The sequence below is a fragment of the Pseudonaja textilis genome, chromosome 1, assembly GCF_049901715.1.
Source record: "Pseudonaja textilis isolate UNSWEBS1 chromosome 1, rPseTex1.2, whole genome shotgun sequence".
NCBI lineage: Eukaryota > Metazoa > Chordata > Lepidosauria > Squamata > Elapidae > Pseudonaja > Pseudonaja textilis.
The window spans coordinates 210,972,500-210,990,851 of NC_141990.1; the positions used below are offsets into that span (position 1 = coordinate 210,972,500).

An 18,352-nucleotide genomic window follows, 5' to 3' on the forward strand; every position below is an offset into this window, starting at 1 on the left:
AAACAAAATGAGGAAAAGGTCATAAACACCACATGAATGTTGAAAACAGTAATGCTGCACATAACTGGAGAAATATTAAAATAGGGTTTACGTCTGGAGTAGCTATGTAGCTTGATAATAAGCGTGTGAATATGCTTTTTTAGTATTTAGTATTTATCTGATTTGTCAATCGCTTACAAGATACAGGTATAAGAATAAACATAGTTTTGAATACATGGGTTAGATACTTATAAGAAAAATAAAAAGAAACAATAGGACAGGGATTGTAGGCACGATTGGTGAGCTTATGCACACCCCCTATTTTGCTTTTAGTTACAGACTTATGCTATTTCCAACAGATGTTAATATCTTTTTCAGACCAAATTAAAAGCAACATGACTCAAGGAGGACCTCCTGGTAGGTAACTAATCACTTTCTATTCTTTCATTTATTGCTCCAACTTAATTGAGGGATCCTTGGTGCTCTGTCAGCTTGCTTGTTTACTTGCAGATGTTTCATTATCCCAACTAAGTAAATTAAAGCAACCTTAGAGAGCACCCAGGACCCCTCATTTCAACCCTGAGTTACAAATATTTTCCTTTATTGGGTCCAGCTTAATTCCTATAAAATATCTGAAAGCAACTAAAATCACATGATATTCTATAAACAACAAATGCACATCTGAGTTCTAGCAAGCAAAGTAGGCAAGACCAGCTGCTCTACAGCATTCATTTGAAGTATGGCTACTAAATTGTTCATTTCTGTATTTCCAAATTCATCAGGGATTGTGAGAATGAGCCTGCTGAACACCATTGATGGATGGATCCACAGAAATCAGCAGTAATCTGTATTTGTGCATTATTTGTAAAAGGAAAAGGAGAACTAATCCTATTATCCAATTTGCAGTGCAGGAATACACATGCAAGTTTTTTTTAAAAAAAATGTATTTGAAAATGGATAGGCTAATGGAAATAATATAAAAAGAAAAGGCCAACTAAGAAAATTAAAGAAATCATATTAAGGAAATTCATTTTCCAAAAATACGTCTCTTGCATGAAATAGATATTCTGGGAGAAATGTGCAAGCAAATGCACATGAATTTTCATGTGGATTAAAGAAAAGCAGTTAGATGCAGAAATTGTCGGGAACAAATACAAGGAATGAAAGGAGCAAGATTAGACGCAGAAAGTAATCAGAACTGACAGATTCACCTATCCCTGATGCAAATAGGCTGGTTTGGATAGCTGGACACTTGAGTAGATGGCAGGGCTGTCTTAATTCATGGGCCTGATGGGCATTTGCCCGTGGGTCCCACGAGCATAGGGGCCCCATTATTAATCTGTGTATGTTAACCCTTCATTGCACCTTGTATCATATAAATACAGACATGCATTTATTACTTTTTACTGCATTTTAAAATTAATACTAACATGCAAATATATGTTTAATTTTATCGACCATTTACATTTTTATTCCTGTGAGTAAGTATCATAGGGGCCCCAGTACACTGCTTTGCCCATGGGCCAGGGGCCATAATGCTGTTAAGATGGGCCTGGTAGATGTATCCCATTATTACATATATGAAGTCTGAGAGCAGACAATTTCTGTACATGTAGGCACTTCAGATCTCCTGCCAGATGAATACATGGTGGAAGATTAGGGGCAATGACTATACATTCCCTTCACCCCAAAACAGATACTATCTGAATTTTACCCATAACTCACCTCCAGCGATGAAAATGCGCCAGTTGTAGTAACATATAAATTTAGTGGCCCTTTAGACTGGTTTCTGATGCTGATTTGTGAGTGAGTGAGTGAGTCTGTGTGTGTGAGAGAGAGCTGGGGGGAGGGAGGGAGGGAGAGAAAGAGAGAAGGAGAGGAAACTTTGAAGACCATCATAAAAATAAGAATCTGCTTTTCTTCATATTCAGGTCCCAAAGGAGAAAGAGGAGTTCCAGGAATAAAAGGTGACCAAGGTAATAAAGGTCTCATTTTCAAATACTCAGTTCTGAATTTAGAGCATCGACCCAGTTTGAATATAACAACTCTGATCCATTTATAAGCTACATGCCTATATACTTCTTGTCCCTCTTATTAACTATCTTCCTGAGTGGATATGAAGTCAGGAACAGTCATGTGTCTTAATCCTAACAAAATGGCTTCCTAAGCTGAATTAATCATAGCCTGAGCTCCACCCTGAATTATCATTTCAAATGTAGTTAGAAAGTCAGATCTACCTTTTATAAATTCATTAATAGCAATAGCACTTAGATTTATACACCTCTCCATAGTGCTTTACAACATTCTCTGGCCAATTTATAATGTCAGCCTATTGCCCCCAACAATCTGGGTCCTCATTAAACCGACCTTAGAAGGATGGAAGGTTGAGTTAATCTTGAGCTGGTCAGGATCATATTCCTGGCAGTGGGCAGAGTCAGCCCGCAATATTGCATTCTAACCACTGCGCCACCGGGGCTCCTTAGAATAATGAATACCTGTTTCATTGCTGAAAAACAGTCAGTGTGAAATGAAATGGCCACTAAAATAGGCAGCCAATGTGTGATTTTTTGAAACTGGCAGATTCAAGGGCTGAATTTGAATAATTTATGGCGAGAGTATATCATATAAAATTTGCTATAAACCCACAACTGGGGTATCTTTCAGGAGCTAAAGGTGAAAAAGGAGACATTGGTTTAACAGGAGTCAAAGGAAATCCAGGAACAAATGGTAAGCAAATAAAACCATCACCCCCATCTTTGAGCAGGGGGCTGAGGGTGAGGTGGTGGTATTACTCCATTTTGGATTTTTTTTAAGCTGAGTGAGTCCTTCCTTTTTTTTTCTTTCAGGGATAGGACTTTCTGGACCCAAAGGAGAACCTGGTAATTCCTCAGCTGCAGTCTGAGCCCCTGTGCTGTGAAGACAAGAGGGGTGTTATCCAATCTATATGAACGATTTAATTTCTTTTTGGCTATTCCTGGGCTTCATCCTGAAGGACGACATGCTAGATCTCGGTGCTCAGGCCACCTCCAGCACTCAAGCATCTTTGCTACTTTTTGCAGGAAGATGTCTCAAGGGAGACTCAGAAAGAATATACTTTTATTAATCTACAAATTAGGCATTGGGGAGGAGGGGAAAATACTGTATGGGTCTTCTGGCATGATGGAAAGATATTGACTTTCATCCGAACCAGTTGTTGCCTAATAGAATAGAATAGAATTATTTATTGGCAAAGTGTGATTGGACACACATGGAATTTGTCTTTGGTGCATACGCTCTCAGTGTACATAAAGGGAAAAAAAATACATTCATCCAGAATCATCAGATGCAACACTTAGTGATAGTCATAGGTTACTAATAAGCAATCAAATCATACTAGGAAACAAATAAAACAATATAAATGGTAAAGATACAAGCAACACGGTTCTAGTCATAAGTGGGAAGAGATAGGTACTAAGAAGGATGAAAGGAATAATAGTAATACAGGTCTTAGTAAATATGTTGACAGTGTTGTGGGAATTAGTTGTTTAGCAGAGTGATGGCATTTGGGGAAAAACTGTCTTTGTGTCTAGTTGTTCTGCTGTGGACTGCCTTATATCATTGTTTTGAGGGTAGAAGTTGAAACAATTGATGTCCAGGATGTGAGGGGGTCTGTAGATATTTTCACAACCCTGAATGTAGACTCATGCATGCCAATGTACAAGGTAGTGTACATTATAGCTACTTCTCTATGTGTATGAAATATTTATAACTTTGTGTGTGTGTGAGGGTCCACCCATTGTGAAAGAATGGTAGTATGCCATGAATTTATTCTAAGATCAAAGGAAGATAGAAGAACCCACTCCTTGGCCCCTGAAAACAGAAAGGAAAGGCACTTTGTCTCTTTTCTCAGGCAGTGGTCAAATTTTTTGATGTTCTCCATTGATGAATTTGAAGAGGAGACCTCTGTTAAGCATCATACATAATTTCTAAATCAGAATTCAAAATCTCTCTTAAACCTGGCCCATCTATGCTTTATCTCAAATCACGAAGCTGAGATGGTTTTAAGTTGAGGACTACCTAAATGGATATATGTCTCTGCTCAACTGTAAATCCTACAGAGCTCGGTGATACTTAATCCCTAGTATATACAGAGAATAAATCACTATTCTATAGATCTATCACTATTGTTGTATGTACAGTGAGAGTTTACACACCAGAAACAAATTCCTTGTGTGTCTGGCCAATAAAGAATTCTATTCTATAAGGTTGCATTTTAATGCATGCTGTATATGTTTCAGGAAATCCAGGAATTCCAGGAATACAAGGATCTCCTGGTTCCCCAGGAGAAAAAGGCGATACAGGTAATAAAGGAATCAGACGCTGAAATTCAAGTACAGTTTAATTTCGTTGACACTTCTTGTTTCACATTTATTTTTCTTCCTCTATATTTTGATTATAGGAGCCATGGGACCAAATGGGACAAAAGGAGAGCAAGGTTTACGAGGTAGTCTATGTCATGCTGGTGACTGAATTTTTCCCTTTAAACTCTTTTTCTTAAAGTGATTCTCCTGGGAGATCCTTCAATATCACTTATTTTGCACTTGTCAGACCAGGGAAGTCTAGTCTAACATGATTCAGTTGTGGACTGAAGTTCAGAGAAGTTCCAGAGCAAGACAGGGATCAGATGATGGTGACTGAAGAGTCTAGTTTAAAAAAGGAACATATAGTTAATTATTTATTATATTATCAGTGTATTTTTACAGCAGGAATTAGGATAGGGCCTTTCAAGATCTTCTTAATTGGGGGACATGGGGGAAAACACTGGTAAGTCTTGGGTACAATGCATAGGTACCATGTTCTACCCCAATTCATAGAATGAAATGTCTTGGGCTGCCCTTGGTTCCCAGACCTATTTGTAGTCAGAGATAATCATGTATCGAAACTTGGAACTCCTTTTATCCTCCAAAGTTATGACTCCCATCCTCCAAATGTCTAACTCGGTCCTTTTAAGCCTTGAACCCCTACATATTTTCCAGCAATTCTGTTTGTAGACCATATCAAGGTTTCGAAAGGTTGATCTAAATACATATAACTTGAGCAACTGCATTTTCCAATGTCAAGACTGAAATAAAACCAGCAAGGCCATTTTGCTGAAATGAAGCCACATTATTACTAATGTGCAGTCAATGAGACATTTAGAGATGTTTTAGTATATAGTAGATGAGAAAAACAGAGATACTGATAGATCAGTTGATGATAGATAGATAGATAGATAGATAGATAGATAGATAGAGAGAGAGAGAAAGAGAAAGAGAGAGAGATAGTGACAAAGAGACAGACAGACAGAAAGACAGACTGACTGATAGATCGACATACACATACATACTATAGAGATATGTGATTTTGTAATGGCTACAAATACTGAACAAATATCTCTATCTTTCTTTTAGTATATGCGTAACATTCATTTCAAACTTGTGCTAATTCATAGTTGCACAACCATCAATGCAAAGATATACCATTCAAATTTGGAGAGTGGAGTGATGACATAAAGATTATTAAAGATAATGTGAAGTTTCTCATGAAATTATGTGCCCAGATGCCATATAATTCAGCGGTGGCTAACCTTTTGCCAAAGGTTAAACTCACATGCCAGTACCCAGAAGGCAATGCACACGGCCCCCATTCCCCTGCACAGGTGCACATGATCCCCCCACCATGCACCACATACCTTTGCACATGCACATGCATTTCCCGTGCTTCCCCGCCCCCGTGCATGCACACCAGATACAAACCCGGCCATTCTTGTTGCATATATCATGCTAGGGAATAGATTTGCCTTTGGTGTGAACAGAGCCATCATGGTTTGTTAAGCTATGATTTATGATTTATCATTTGGGGGAAAGCCAGGAACTATGACAGGGGTGTCAAACTCAATTTCACTGACAGCCACATCAGGGTTGTGTTTGACTTTGAGGGGCTGGGCTGGACATGGCCAGGGTGGGCATGGCCAGCTCAACATCACTCATTGAGGCTCCGTTTTTGGCTGTGATGGCCTCTTGTAGCCCTCTGCCTGCAAAAATGGAGGCCAGAAAGGCTGCCTCCATTTTTGCTGACAGAGGCACTGCAGGCCAGTCTTTTGCTGTTTCCAAGGCAGCCCCATGGACCAGATCTAAGCACCCTGAAGGCTGAATGCGGCCTGCAGCAGTGGTGTGATTCAAAAATGTTTACTACCGGTTCTGTGGGCGTGGCTTGGTGGGCGTTGCAGGGGAAGGACACTGTAAAATCTCCAGTCAGTGGTATTTGCTGGTTCTCTGAACTACTCAAAATTTCTGCTACCAGTTCTCCAGAACTGGTCAGAACCTGCCGAATATCACCTCTGGCCTGCAGGCCTTGAGTTTGACACCCCTGCACTATGACAACACAGCAAAGCAAGTCAAAGTTTATTGTAAGACCGCTGCATCCCTGCGACTAGCTACTGTAGCATGAATCCCAATAAGATGAAATCAGTTCAGTATTGGACACAGCACGGTGGCTCAATTAAAAATAATTATTAAATGCACACATCTCTTTTATATCAGGTTTTTCTGGACTAGATGGTGAAAAGGGATCAAAAGGGGATCTTGGGCCTGCTGGACTAAAAGGAGAACCAGGAATGAAAGGAGAAATGGGGGAGATGGGACCTCGTGGTAAGACGAATTATTATCATTTTGAAGTGAGAAATATTTTCTACCTACCTGTTCTTAATGGAATGCAATTCTGCTGGTGCTATGACAAAAGAAAGAGGCGAATGATAAACTAGCCTGATTCTGTGGGTTCTTGGTGCTCTGGAACTTGGTTTAGAGCCGTGGCGGTGTAGTAGTTAAAATGCAGTGCTGCAGGTTACTTCTGCTGACTGCCGGCTGCCAGAAGTTGGACAGTTCAAGTCTCACCAGGCTCAAGGTTGATTCAGCCTTCCATTCGCAGTAAAATGAGGACCCAGTTTGTCAGAAAAATGAGGACCCGGATTGTTGGGGGCAATCTGCTGATACTGTAAAACTGCTTAGAGAGGGCTGTAAAGCACTATGAAGTGGTATATAAGTCTAAGTGCTATTGCTATTGGTTGTTTGCCTGCAGGTGTTTCATTACCCAACTGCTTGCCATTGATGATGTTACCTAATTGGGATATGAAATGTCTGCAAGAAACCAATCAAAATCAGAGAGCACCAAGGACCCCACAGTTCAACCCTGAGTTACAAATATTCTCGTCTATTATCCTGATTCTCTGGGCTATATCAGATATTTTGCAGGGTTAGGACTGTGTAAATTACAGTCTGGGGATGAAACAGAATGAATCCATCAGTGTAGCATGGCTTCCCACCAGAAACCTTATGATATTGCTTTTGCTACCTGAGTCAGGAAATAGATTGTCAAGCTTAAGGCTACCAAATTTGGTTTGTAAACCTAGGCTATCACTAGATGGCAGAGTTTCTTGTATTTCTTTGCTGCCATCTATCATTTTGGGGGGCTTACTGATATCTGCATCTGATATCAGTAAGGCCTAATTTCTTTTAGGTTCATTTTTAAAGGAAGCGTAGCTTATTTATTTTTCTTATTACAATATGGATAGCTATTACATTAACATAAAGATACAGTGTTGAAAAAAAATCTACCATGTAAATTAAATCGAGTACTATACATGTGAAAAGTTATCATATATAAGAAGTACTCCGAATATAATTATTGTTATTAAGGTAAATCATAAAATCCAACCAATTTGATGAAAGTATGATTCCTGCTTCTGACTTTTAGGAAATGTCATGACTATTAGAAAGAAAATCATAGACAAATTAAGTTTGCCTATGATTGTTTTTCTCCTAATAGTTTTTCCAAATTACATTATAACCTCCCCTCCAGCACATTTTATGTATGTTATGTAATTTACTTATATGTCTCTCCGCTTGACAAGCACTTTGTTCCCTGTTCCACACTGTGTTCAATCATTTATCCAAATCCAACCAAGCTAAACCCAAAACTCAACTCCCCCAGCTCACAGCTGTGATTTTTTTAAAAAAGTTGCAAGTTAGATGTGTTGTAATTGTTTCAGCCTAAAGTAAAAACACTTCTGTGACCAAAATTAGCACATTTTTTAATTGAGTTTTTTTAAAAAAAAAACGGCTCAGGGCCGTCAAACTCAAGGTTCAGGAGCCAGATCTGGCCGTCAGAGTGCTTAGATCTGGCCCGCTGGGTTGCCCTGGAAACAGCAAAGGACTGGCCCATGGCGCCTCTGCCAGTGAAAACAGAGCCCTCCTGAGCTCCGTTTTTGCTGCCAGAGGGTTGCAGGAGACCATCATAGCTGGAAACAGAGCTCGGGATCCCATTTTCACTGGCAGAGCACTTGGGCCACCCCAGGTGCCCCCAATGTGAGTGACATCGAGTTGGCCCCACCTACCCTGGCCACGCCACTCTGCCACCACCCGCTCCCTGAAGTCAAACACAATCCTAATGCGGCCTTCAATGAAATCGAGTTTGACACCCCTGCTCTAGCTAATTTGGCATTCTCATTGTGAGTTATGGAGGCTACCTTCTAAATCATGTAGAAACTCCAGATTGAGAAAAATCTGTCTTAATTCATCACTCACATGACAAATGATCTCAAGTGCCTGTTGACCCAGAAACAAGATATACAGCTTCATCATTAATAGAAAGAGCTAATTGATTAGACTGTGATTGTCCTTGGTGAAGCAGATAGTAAGCAAATTAGTTGTGTTATGATGATGTTACAACTGAAAACTAATCAGAGACTATACACATGAGAAAACTTCTGCCTTTACATTTAGTGTGCTTAACCTGCTAAACAGGCTTACCAGGATCCAAAGGGGAACCTGGTGAAAGAGGAATCACAGGCCCAAGAGGATTAACTGGTCCTCCAGGAGAGAAGGGTGAGAAGGGAAATCAAGGCCAGGAAGGTAAGTGAAAGCAACCAAGTGCTATCTTGAATGTCATATTTAGATCACAAAGGATAGTCAAGTACTCAATTATACTTTCATTGTTTAGGTGACATTTACTATTTTCAGAAGTAAATAGTGGGAAAATGTTATGGGTTAGTATTATAATTCAATTAGCAACTACTCAGACAACGAACAAACCATAGTCAGCCATATTTTAACAGTTCCGTTCTTTCTTTCTTTCTTTCTTTCTTTCTTTCTTTCTTCCTTCCTTTCTTTCTTTCTTTCTTTCTTTCTTAGCAATCTTTAGACTGTTTGACTAGCTGGTCCTTCCTGTTTTCTTTATTAATTGGAGGGGGGAAGTAAGAAAATATGGTGACCTAATAGAGGAAAGAGCTACAACACATGGAGTGGAGGAAAACCCAATCTTCAAATCTTCCACATAGAGTGAAATAGAACTGGGAACAGCAGAGGTCTTCTGGCAGTTTGAGGTCATTCCAACCATCTCCTAATTTGACAAAATGTTTTTATTATGCTTTAGAATCATGACATCCAAATGATCATTTTCGTAGACTTCATTCTGTCAGGTGATGGGCACTGGGTAAATTCCACTATCTCTTGCTGCAGCCCCACACAATCCCTCAAAAGCTAATCCTGAGGCTGAATAGATAGGTAGAAGGATGGAATGAATTATTATTATTATTTAATGTCTTCAAGTCAATGTTGATGCCTAAACAAGTCCCTGTAGTTTAATTCTTCTTGTCTCTGTAAGAAGATAGAGACAGTTTTGGGGGAGTGGTTTGCCCTTTCCTGTTTCCTAGAGTTGAGAGTGATTGACCAAGGTCATCCAGTTGACTGTGTGCCAACATAGAACTAGAACTCATTGTCTTCTGCTTTCTAGCCCTGGTGCCTTAACCACTATACACTATACAATTTACTGGCTCTGTTGGATAGATGGAATACCACTTACACAGTATTCAACTTTACCTGTTTCTACTCCTTAACTCAGCCTTGGTGTCCTTCAGATTTATATATTTCTTCAGTCCATTCTCAGCCACTACTGAGGATTAAAGCAACATAGCACACCTGAGTTGGAGAAATCTCTCTTAAGAGGGGCACTATTTTTCTTTTAAGACATATGTATAGAATATACAGTACTTATCATGGGGATAATTTATTCTAATATCATTTGCTGTCCTTTAGTTTCTGCCTTATGACTTTTCAATAATTGATTTTTCAAATTGTTTTTCTCCCACCAATACCCATGATGATTTAATGTTTTTCATTAGTCTTCCACTCAAGGCATTAGTGCTTCATTTGACATTCTAGAACTATAATCCAGTTGGTAGTTTTACTCATCCCTAAAAACATCCCTACAATCTTTCTACAAGTTTCAAAGTGTATTCTCCTATTCTTGTTTTTAAATTTATATTTTATTTTTTCACATTTTTAAACTGCCCATCTCCTTCAGAGAGGGACTCTGGGTGATGTACAATATAATGTATAACCATAAAAACAGCTTACAACAATTACAAATTTAGAAGAAGGCAGGGATGATTAAATGCTGTTAAGATTACTTTAAATGGAGAAGGGGGGGGCTGTTAGGGCATCAAACAGCCCCACAGTGCTCCTCTGGGCTCTCTACTCAAAACTGAAAGGTAGAGAAGGCTCTCTTCTTAGACCTTGCCAGTCAGAATCCCTTAACTGATTGGGTCTACAACATACCTTCTCTTCCTGACTACATGGTATGGGCCAAAGTATTCAGATGAAGATGGTTCCATAGGTAAGCTGGACCCATGTGGAGCTTTACATAACCAACACATTGAACTGGACTTGGAACCAAACTGGCACCCAATGCAGTTCACAGAGCAAAGATGTTCCATGTTTCAGATAGCCCCGTGTAGAGTGCATTGCAATAGACTATAATGACCAAACAGAGGGCCTCCCTATCCAGGAAAAGATATAACTGGTGGACAAGACAAAGTTGAACAAAGGCCCTTCTATCCATGGCTGCTATCTGCTCTTTGACCAGGAGCCATGAGTCCAGGGAGGAACCCGGATTATGTACCAGGCCTGTCTGAAGTAGTGCAATGCATCTAAGATCAAAGATAATAAACTGTTGGATACAGAGGGGCCCATCCACTCTGACTTACTAGAGTTCAGATGAAGTCAATTGTTCCTCATCCAGGTCCCCAGTTTCTAGGCACTATGAAAAAATATCCACAGCATTACTTACTTTACCTGGAGTGGAGATATATTACTGTATACCATCAGCATATTGGTGATACTTCATCCCGTGGTGGCAGATGATGTTACCCAGCAGTTTCATGTCGATGTCAAAAAGGAGCAGAGAGCACTAAGTCCCATAGCACTCAATAAAGCACAAAACTGTGCCAGTTATCCTCAATTTCCTAAGTTGGCCCAAAAGGTTACCATGATCAATGGTATTGAAAGCCTCTGAGAAGTCAAGAAGACCAAGAATGGGTGCATCACCTCCATCCCTCTCCCACCAGAAATCATCCAGTAATGCTGATTGGACTATATTTTCTATATAAGGCATCATTCCGTATGTCATGTTCATAACACCCAAAGAATCTCCTTTCACTTATAGAAACACACCCCGACATATAGACATGGAAATATTATTTTCTCTTTCAGGTCAGCCGGGTCACAGCGGTCTTCCTGGACCACAAGGAAATAAAGGTAAACAATGTTGTGTAAATGCAATTGAAATGCCCTTCTTATCACCTATGCCCTGACACAAACATTCTCCAACACTATAACCCTATACTTACCAGAAGTCAATTTCCTTACATGTAGTAGCATTTATTCTTACACACTGTAGATATGTTCAGGAGTATGATAGTCTCACCCACCTCCTGGAAGTAAATGTTGCTGATTTTAACAGAGGTTAATTTTGAGTGAAAATCCATGGGATTGCACTGCACAGCAAAGCATGCTGACTAGGCAATAAGACATGCAGAAGTCAAAAGGACTTATACCTATTAGAAAATACTAAAACAAGAGCAACTAATTTTTTCCCCTAGAAATAATTTGACTCCTGAGAACACATAATATAGAGAAGTCTTTGCTGAAATTGCTAGATGTAATTACAATGTTGTTCCTAAAAAAGGGAGTGACTACTGCTTTTCTCATTTGGCATCAGATTGTATACTTTAAAAGTGTATTTGCAGATTTTCTTCCCTTTTTTTCTCCTCTTTCATTGATCAGCTCTTTCTATCTCATGAGCAATTATCAATTTATTAAGGGGTTTGGGCCTTCTTCCACATTAATCAATGGACTGAGTTTCTCCCAAATGGTAAAAATGAACTTTGAGTCTCTGTGGCCTTATCCCTTCTAAAACCATTCCATATGATAGATTTGCAGGCAAAAACTGTTCTTACTGCCATCAGCAAGGAACTATTCATGGTGATTTGAATCAGTAAAAGACAAGGCAGGCTACAGTGGCCGTTTTCTGCATTTCCTTTTGAAACAAAGCTGCTTACAGCAGATTGACAGTAAGAGCAGATTTTGCCTGCAATCTCTAATGTGGAACAAAAGGTACAAATCTACAGAACAAAATCATCTACTGCATCTACTGGCATAACCTAGTACAGGTAATCCTTGATTTATAACCACTTGCTTAGCAACTGTTTGATGTTACAATGGACCCCCCCGCCCACCAGAGCTACTTACAGCCTGGGTTTCAAAGTTCTGATGAATGCCCCCTTTTGGTCATGTGATTCCATTTGGGGCGCTTGGCAAGTGGCCTGCATTTATGGCTATTTCCAGTGTCCTGCAGTCATGTGACTGGAATTTATTACAATTTTTTTTTGCTGGAAACCAGCATTTTCTTATGGTGTCCAGGTACAATAGGTTCACTTAGCAACTGCCACATTCATTTAATAACTGTGGTGTTCATTTAATGACCATGGTATTCACTTAACCACAAAGAAATTGTAAAATTGGGCATAGTCACTTGGTGACCTGTTTGATGACTGCTAGCTTCAATTACAGCCATAAATCAAGGATTACCTATCGTCTATATATCTCCTGATCTATAACTTCCTGAAGCCTCAGTTTACATGACTAATGTTGGCCTGGTTTTTAGACACAGTGGTTGTAAAGTCTAGGAATTGTCGTTCAAAATATTTTGACAGCACATGATCAGGATAGCTGTTCTATTACTTTTTTAAAATATATTTTATTGTATTTCCATCATTACAACTCAAATCATCATAATTTCAACAGCATTTTGACATCTAATTAATACCCTTATCAATAGTTATATTCTTATATACTTTACATATTTACAATTCACTTTCTTAAGGTCTCTTACAGATTACTTTTTACATCTTATTTCTTATTTTTATTCGTTACCCATTCGTACTATTTATGCCAAATTGAAAAATATTCAGAATCTTCTTTCTCTTTCATTTTCAATGTGAGCATATTCATTTCAGCACTTTCCATTATTTTTTTGGTTGGACTAGTTCTTCGCTGAGTATATTGGGAGTTTTCCACATTTGTGCAAAAGCTATCCTGGCAGCTGTTAAGATATGTAATATTAAATATTTTACTTTTTTGGGAAGTTGAACTTTGATGATTCCTAGTAGGTCTGAGTTCAATTTGATAGGCCGTGATATCCTGTAGCCAATTTTTAATTTTGATCCAGAATGTCCTGGTCTCAGGGCATACCTGCTCTATTACTAAGTAATTTTTTCTTACCAAGTAAAAAGGATGGTTCTTAGCACACCTTTCTTTGTACACAATGTGCAACTCTTCCTTCACACTTGGTCTGCTATCACACCCTTTGATTTGCTTAACAGGAGCTGCTGGAAATGTGGGTCCACCAGGAGCTCCTGGCCCAAAGGGTGAAAAAGGGGAGGCAGGAGCAGTAAGTCAAGTTCCAGGTAAGCAAATACTATGGGCTTTTATTGTTGTAATAATATTATCGAAGTCCATATTCCTCTGGTCTCCAGTTCAATTTATAATTTTCTTACATAAAAAATCTTCTTTTCTGAATGTCAATTATATAGTGTTTTTAAACTCTTAGGTCTTAAAAAAAAGTCCTTGTATCAAAGAAAGTAAGTCAAACTCGCCAGATGTCAAATTAAACTTGCCAGTTTGAAAGTCTCTAATACCCATGACATAGTTAAGCGGATCATCTACAAACATGTTTACAATGTGAGCATAGGTAGCTTAATGTTTTTTTTAAAGGTGCTGCTACAACTGAGGCGCTCAATTCAATAGGGCAGGGGTCTTCAAACTTTAAGACTTGTGGACTTCAACTCCCAGAATTCCTCCTCCAGTCATGTTAGCTCAGGAATTCTGGGAGTTGAAGTTCACAAGTCTTAAACTTTTCCAAGTTTGAAGATCTTTGAAATAGAGTATTACAATCCCTTTGGAAGGAGCTGCCATTCAGAGCTTGTAAATAATCTCCTCTTCTGCTCTTCTCCAGAGAGTTTCCAAAGGACTGGTCTACTTGCCAATTCTTCATAGCAGTCCCACTCTCTGCTGTTCGTAGAGACATCTTTAGTCAACAATGACTCACCTGAAAGAGCTGCAAATAGCATGCTGAAACTTTAGCTTCCAAAGACTTTTTAACCTGTAGTTCTTCTTTCTTCTCCCAGGTCCACGAGGACAAAAGGGTGATCAAGGTCAAAAAGGTAGTAAGGGAGATACAGGTAAATTCCAAAAACCAACGTCAATATTTTGCACAAATACACAGTATAATCAAATGCATATGAACTTTGCATTTTGTTTGGGCAGAATATGAATTGATCATGTTTAAATTATTACAGGCAATTATAGCCAAAGAGCACTCATGATCCCTCGCAACCCACTCTAAATTCCTTTTTATTGAAGCTACTGGATTACCCCATATGCCTTGTTTGGTTGATCTTTAATGGAAAGCCACTATGAAGATTCTATATTGCTGCTTCTACAACTTTGTTGTTTCCTACATGTGGAAAAATTAGCCTATTCTGGTAGTAGCAAAGAAAGGAAGTAACAAAAATCAATTCTAGGACAACACACTTTCAAGAGGTCCATGAAGTCAAATAAATATTTTTAAATTACTCTGTTTTAATTTCTAATAAATATTGATAGGCATAACCCACACAAACCAAACTTTTCAGGGTCCTCCATCATTTTATTTTTAAAAATTAAATTAAAAAATAATTTAACAAATGGTCCTAAGACCAAAGTGTTTGGGCACTATGAGTCTATGAGAACTCATGCGATAGTTATGCCTTTGACATTGTGACACACAAGTAGGACAGATAATATCTTTCTGGTGCATGTTGTATTTATTTTATTCATTTATAACTCCATGGTATACTGATTCTGCTTTCATTTATGATTTTTTTTAAAAAAACATACACAAGTTATCTGGATGTTTCATTAACCCTTGTTGTGTTAATTCCCTTAAACTAGGATCACGAGGAGCACAAGGTTCTAAAGGTGAAAGGGGCATCTCAGGTAAATTATTCCCAACAAACAGTTTGTAAAAAAAATTTTGAACACTTGGAGCTCCATATAAGCTGTATTCCTTTATCTAGCATCAGAGCAAGCAATAGCTTAAAAAAATACATACAGCTGTGCCTATTCCAGAAGTAGGCAAAACAGAGATAGTATCCTTTGTATTAGGACTTATAGATAAGTAATACGATGCAATCCTTTTGTTAGAAAAGATATTTGTGCTCATTATCCTTTGTATTCCTACATTTTAATCCAGGAGTTGTTTTCAGGGCCTAACTAATTTTTAGTGTTATGCTATTCTTTGCCAGGAGTGGCTAATCCATATAGGCAAGGGTAGGCTTCAAAAATTTAACAACGGGTTCTCTGCTTGGTTGCTGGGTGGGTGTGGCCATGGTGGGTGGGGTCTAATCGGCCTCCTGCACCACAGGGTGGGGGGCTTTTTTGCCCTCCCAGGGTTTCAGAGGCTTTCCTCGAGCCTCTGCAAGGGTGAGAATGGCCTCCCCGGGCTCCAGAGGCTCTCTGGAAGGCGGAAACAGGCCCATTTCCAGTCTTCCCGAACTTCTGGGAGGCCCATTTTTCGTGTACCCCAAGCCTCCATGTGTACCTGCAGTTACCTACATCCAAAACAGGCTGCATGGGGGACTTCTGGGAGGGGCAGATGTGGGGTAGCTGGAGCCAGCTAGGAGTGGGATATGGGGGTTCTTCAAACTGCACAGAATCTTAACTAGGGGCTCTCTCGAACCCCTGCGAACCATCAGCAGCCCACCTCTGCATACAGGTGAACTAGGTGGTCACCTGCGGGATCAGGTTTAGTAAAGAAGCAAATATTAAGAAACAAAGTCAAAATTTGCAAACACCAAAATAAATTTATGAAGCATCAGTTTCAGGATTTGCTGAGAATGCTCTAGTTAAAGTCCACCATTTCCCTCTAAGAGAGTTTATACTGAACCATCCTTTAGATGTGGAAAATCACAGAGGTATAGCTGGAGTACAAAGGTTCTTTTTTAGGGACACTTGATGTAATCAAACCCTTAATGCGATTTGCCGTTGTCTTTTGAAATTACATATGCAAATAAACTACAGGATTCGGGGCTTTCCTGAGACTCGTAGGACAAGACAACCGTGGCCGTGTGGAGATTCTACATAAAGGACAGTGGGGCACCATCTGTGATGATCATTGGAATGTGAATTCTGGCAATGTGATTTGCCGAATGCTCGGGTTCAGTCGGGCTGTTAATGTCTTCACTGCACCTGAAGGTAATCTTCTTCACAACTTTCATGAAATCAGAAAGCAAGAGATTTTCTTTTTCTTTCTTTCTTTCTTTCTTTCTTTCTTTCTTTCTTTCTTTCTTTCTTTCTTTCTTTCTTTCTTTCTTTCTTTCTTTCTTTCTGAAACATGGCAAGGGAGCATCTTTGCTCTGGACCTTTGTTCTAGAGCAGGAGTCCCCAAACTTGGCAACTTTAAGACTTGTGGATTTCAACTCCCAGTATTCTCCAGCCAGTGCTGGAGACCTCTGTTCTAGAGGGGAATTTTAGACATCTGAGAGAACAGCGAAAGGGAATATGGTTCCTTCAATAATCCCTCATATTTGTACAATCCGATCTCGTAGCAAAATAACGTCAACAGAATCTGTTTTCTCACCTTGGAAACAATGTATATATTCACTCATTATATCTCTGCTTATGTGTTTTGGCTCATCAGGATCTGGACAAATCTGGCTGGATGATGTACAATGTTCAGGAAATGAAATCTCCATTTATTTGTGCAATAAACGTGAATGGGGTGAAAACAACTGCAGCCACAGTGAAGATGCTGGGGTTGAGTGTGCTTAAGACAGTTTTGCAGCACATCCTATAAAATAATATGGAACTAAGTGCCTCAGCCCTGTCGTGTGGTGTGTATCTTACTGATCAGTTACTTAATGCTCACTGTCATCTATTGCATCAATGTATTTTTAGGTTCTTCTTTGATCAAGGCCAATTTTAAAGATGTATTTGATGTATCTAGGCTCATAGGTACACCGAGGAATGTTTTTATGTAAAAATCCCATAAATTGCATCTTTATTCACCTGGATGAAGGAACTATTGATACAATTGGACTTCCTAATAAGAAGCACATATGGAAGATGCATACCACAATGCAATGAATATCTGTCAAGTTAGAGTTCATCTTCAATAAAGTACAATGGCTTTGCTAGGTTCTTCTGTAAATAAAACAACTAAACTTCATGTCATTGTTTTATAAAGTAGTTGGGATTCCAGGAAACATTCATAGCTTTTGTCACCTGAAGTAGAACTTTACAAAAAGGGATGACCATGTTTCTTTAGTCTGTATCTTACTTTCATCCTTTTCCAGGGGTGCCTTTTCCTGAAATTGCACATCAGGGTGACATCATATTGAGTCCTATGCATTGCTCCAAAGAACTCAAATGCACTGGTCTCCTATTGTCTTCCTTCAAGGCATAGCCTACAGAGTCAGCACATTGCCCTCAACAATTGGGTCCTCATTTTACTGACCTCAGAAGGATGGAAGGATGGGTCAACTGTGAGCCGGTCAGGATCAGACTCCTGGAGTGAGCAGTGAGTTAGCCTGTACTACTGAATTCTTACATTTGGGCCATGGCCAACTTGCCACAGGACAACTCACCAGGGCCAACTTGCCACAGGACAACTTACTATGCCCAACTCACCAGGGCCAACTTGCCACAGGACAACTTACTACCCCCAATTCACAGCAGGACAACTGACTGCAAGGACAAGAGTTATACTAATATCAAAGGAATGATTCATTTCTTTAATAATAGAATCATTAAAGAAAGGATGCAAAGGGAAGGACAGAATGAAATGTGAATGAAAACAATTTAAAATAATGTTTTTATTTATTTTAAATGATTAAACTGAATGGTTAGATTGTTGCATGGCAACAGTTGGCCATGGCAAGTTGTCCCTTCTCGCCTGGAGCAATCCCGCAGTCTCAGTGCCC

At 39.3% G+C, this 18,352-nt stretch overlaps 1 protein-coding gene across 2 annotated transcripts in view; it reads left to right on the top strand.

Annotated features, from left to right (window-relative positions):
- MARCO (macrophage receptor with collagenous structure) overlaps positions 1–17,598 on the top strand; it is a 42,548-nt gene extending 24,950 nt beyond the window's left edge. Inside the window, exons 5-18 of one of the 2 annotated variants that reach the window (XM_087920350.1) lie at positions 358–396; positions 1,911–1,955; positions 2,644–2,706; positions 2,826–2,858; positions 4,257–4,319; positions 4,418–4,462; positions 6,540–6,647; positions 8,799–8,906; positions 11,544–11,588; positions 13,715–13,798; positions 14,519–14,572; positions 15,324–15,368; positions 16,452–16,625; positions 17,071–17,598. In XM_087920350.1, coding sequence (XP_087776476.1) covers positions 358–396; positions 1,911–1,955; positions 2,644–2,706; positions 2,826–2,858; positions 4,257–4,319; positions 4,418–4,462; positions 6,540–6,647; positions 8,799–8,906; positions 11,544–11,588; positions 13,715–13,798; positions 14,519–14,572; positions 15,324–15,368; positions 16,452–16,625; positions 17,071–17,201 — 1,037 coding nt within the window. In that variant the 3' untranslated portion in view covers positions 17,202–17,598. The remainder of the gene's footprint in view (positions 1–357; positions 397–1,910; positions 1,956–2,643; positions 2,707–2,825; positions 2,859–4,256; positions 4,320–4,417; positions 4,463–6,539; positions 6,648–8,798; positions 8,907–11,543; positions 11,589–13,714; positions 13,799–14,518; positions 14,573–15,323; positions 15,369–16,451; positions 16,626–17,070) is intronic. The other variant, XM_087920351.1, reaches the window with a different exon arrangement.
- The last annotated feature ends 754 nt before the right edge of the window (positions 17,599–18,352 follow it).